At 37.6% G+C, this 2,135-nt stretch overlaps 1 protein-coding gene across 1 annotated transcript; it reads left to right on the top strand.

Moving 5' to 3' along the window:
* The first annotated feature begins 290 nt into the window (after positions 1-290).
* On the top strand, positions 291-1,631 carry LOC145767324 (DNA-directed RNA polymerase III subunit RPC5-like). The gene has a single exon (XM_082579126.1). It carries the CDS (start codon positions 291-293, stop codon positions 1,629-1,631), a length of 1,341 nt encoding a protein of 446 aa, XP_082435252.1.
* Positions 1,632-2,135: the final 504 nt, after the last annotated feature.

The raw sequence follows: 2,135 nt of genomic DNA on the forward strand, positions 1-2,135 counted from the left end.
TCTGTTTGTTGTTGCTTTCACTTTCACTTAAATCATCAGATGAACGTTGCAACGAACTCAAATTTGACATTGAAAAATACTACCAGGATTTAAGGATATTAAAGTATGAAGCCCAAGCTGCCAAGTGAGAATCACGCTTATTTGTGATTCCAATAAGTAATTTTGTGAACTTTATCTTTAGTAACAGATAATTTTAAGAAGGCTCTTTGTTTTTTCAGAAAAACGTTCATGTGTTATGACAATTGGTGTGATATGATATTTAAAGACTAATCAATATTTTAATTGTTAATATGGACTGTAGTGACGATGATGATCAAGTGGTAGAAGAACTTAATGTTCTACTTGCCAAAGATTTATGTCAAAATCTTTATGCTCTGCAGTACCCAATCACTCATGTAAAGCAAACATTTTCTGCTGATCAGAGAATGGTTGCTCGAGTCAAACCAGAACACAAAAAACTTGAATTGGAAGTTGTCTTGGATACTAGTAGTCCTAATTATGATCAAAGTAAAGGAGAGCAAATAGCTCTCAATGTTGATGGAGGGGTCGCTGGTGAAGGCATGACATATGAAAATTCTGTGATGGATACGCAGATTTTGTCATCTAGGTGTATTTCCCAAGTAGGGAAACGCTTTGCAGCTGCATTGATTCAGAATGGACAGGTGCATGTAACGCCCATTTCTCAAATTATGCAACTGCAACCCAGTTTCAAATACATGGATCGTGCAGAAATGAGAGCTCTACAAGCTGCAAAAATGAAAGCGCAGGCAGAGTCTGGTAATTCCTCACAAGATGAGGCGGATGATGCAAAAGCAGTCACTGTGCGATTTAAGGGAACAGAAACGGAGGCTTCTCGTGCTGCCAGAGAAAGGTCATACGCTGCATATGAAAAGCGTCTGATTCAAGAAAAATGGATATCTGCAACAGTTCATCACCAAGATGATGCTTATGCTTCTCGAGAGCGAAATCGATTACTTTGCAATGAAAATGTGGATCATTTGAGCTTTTCCGAAATGTCATTATCAAGTTCTGATTACTTGCAAACTTTAATTCCACAGTACGTTGTGTCAGATATTGATTCTGATATCACACCTGACAATGTACTTTCTATCGCAAATCTTAAACTTTTACCTTTAGGTGAACAATTAAAATTATTGATGAAAAGTGCAAAAATTATGCATTTTTCCCATCTATTAACACTGCTACCGTTAAACCCTGATGCAAATTCTGTTGTTAGGTCATTACAGTCCATTGCTGTTTTAGTTCAAGGGTGTTGGATAGTCAAAAGTGAAGTGCTTTATCCACCAAATTCTGTCAGCCCAATAGCTGGTACTCCATCAGACTTGATGTGCAAAGTTCGTGATTATATCTTGTGCTTGTTCACAAAACATGATTACCTTGTGAGAAAAGATGTTGCCAAGCAAGTCAACATTTTAAGCGAAGAAGTCAAAGTGATATTAGATGAAATTGCAAAAATGAAAATTGGTTCAGGATGGCATTTAAAACTTGATTGGGACACAAGATTTCAAGGAAAGTTTCCTGAAGTTTATGAACGGCAGTCCATGGTGTGGGAAGCTCGTTACAAGCAGTTGGCAAATAATGAATATGATAATAAAAATGATATAACTTAACCTAAGGTTAAAAAAGTTACTAAAAAGTTGGAGCAAAGTTTTCAGTAAAAAAAAAACATAACTCTTCTCATAGGCGCCAACTCCAGGGGGGCGGCGCCCCCCCGTGAGTTTAGCTCGGGGTGGCTGCCCCTCGCAAATTATTAAAAAATAATCCAAAATCAAATGTTTTTAAGTTCAGATTTGCGTTATTTTGACCTTCATTGCGGATCGATCTCAATTAAAAGATCTACTTGTTGCAACAAGAGCGCTGCTCCTAAGATAACAAAAGAAACAGAAGTACGGTTGCTGATAAACGGCAGCGTGGTGCCGTTGAAGCATAGTAACAATGATTGAAAAACGTTTTTCTTGATTTTTTCTGCTTTGTTTTTTCTTGGGAGTGTCAATAACGAGGTGCGGTTTGCTCAGTTTAGTATCTACGCATATTAAGAGCTAAAGTTCAAAGTGACCAGCATATAATTCTAAGTAGCCTACAGGCCTCGAAATTCGTTTTTGTTGACGGCGGAC

Source organism: Aplidium turbinatum, chromosome 1 (genome assembly GCF_918807975.1).
Source record: "Aplidium turbinatum chromosome 1, kaAplTurb1.1, whole genome shotgun sequence".
Lineage (NCBI taxonomy): Eukaryota > Metazoa > Chordata > Ascidiacea > Aplousobranchia > Polyclinidae > Aplidium > Aplidium turbinatum.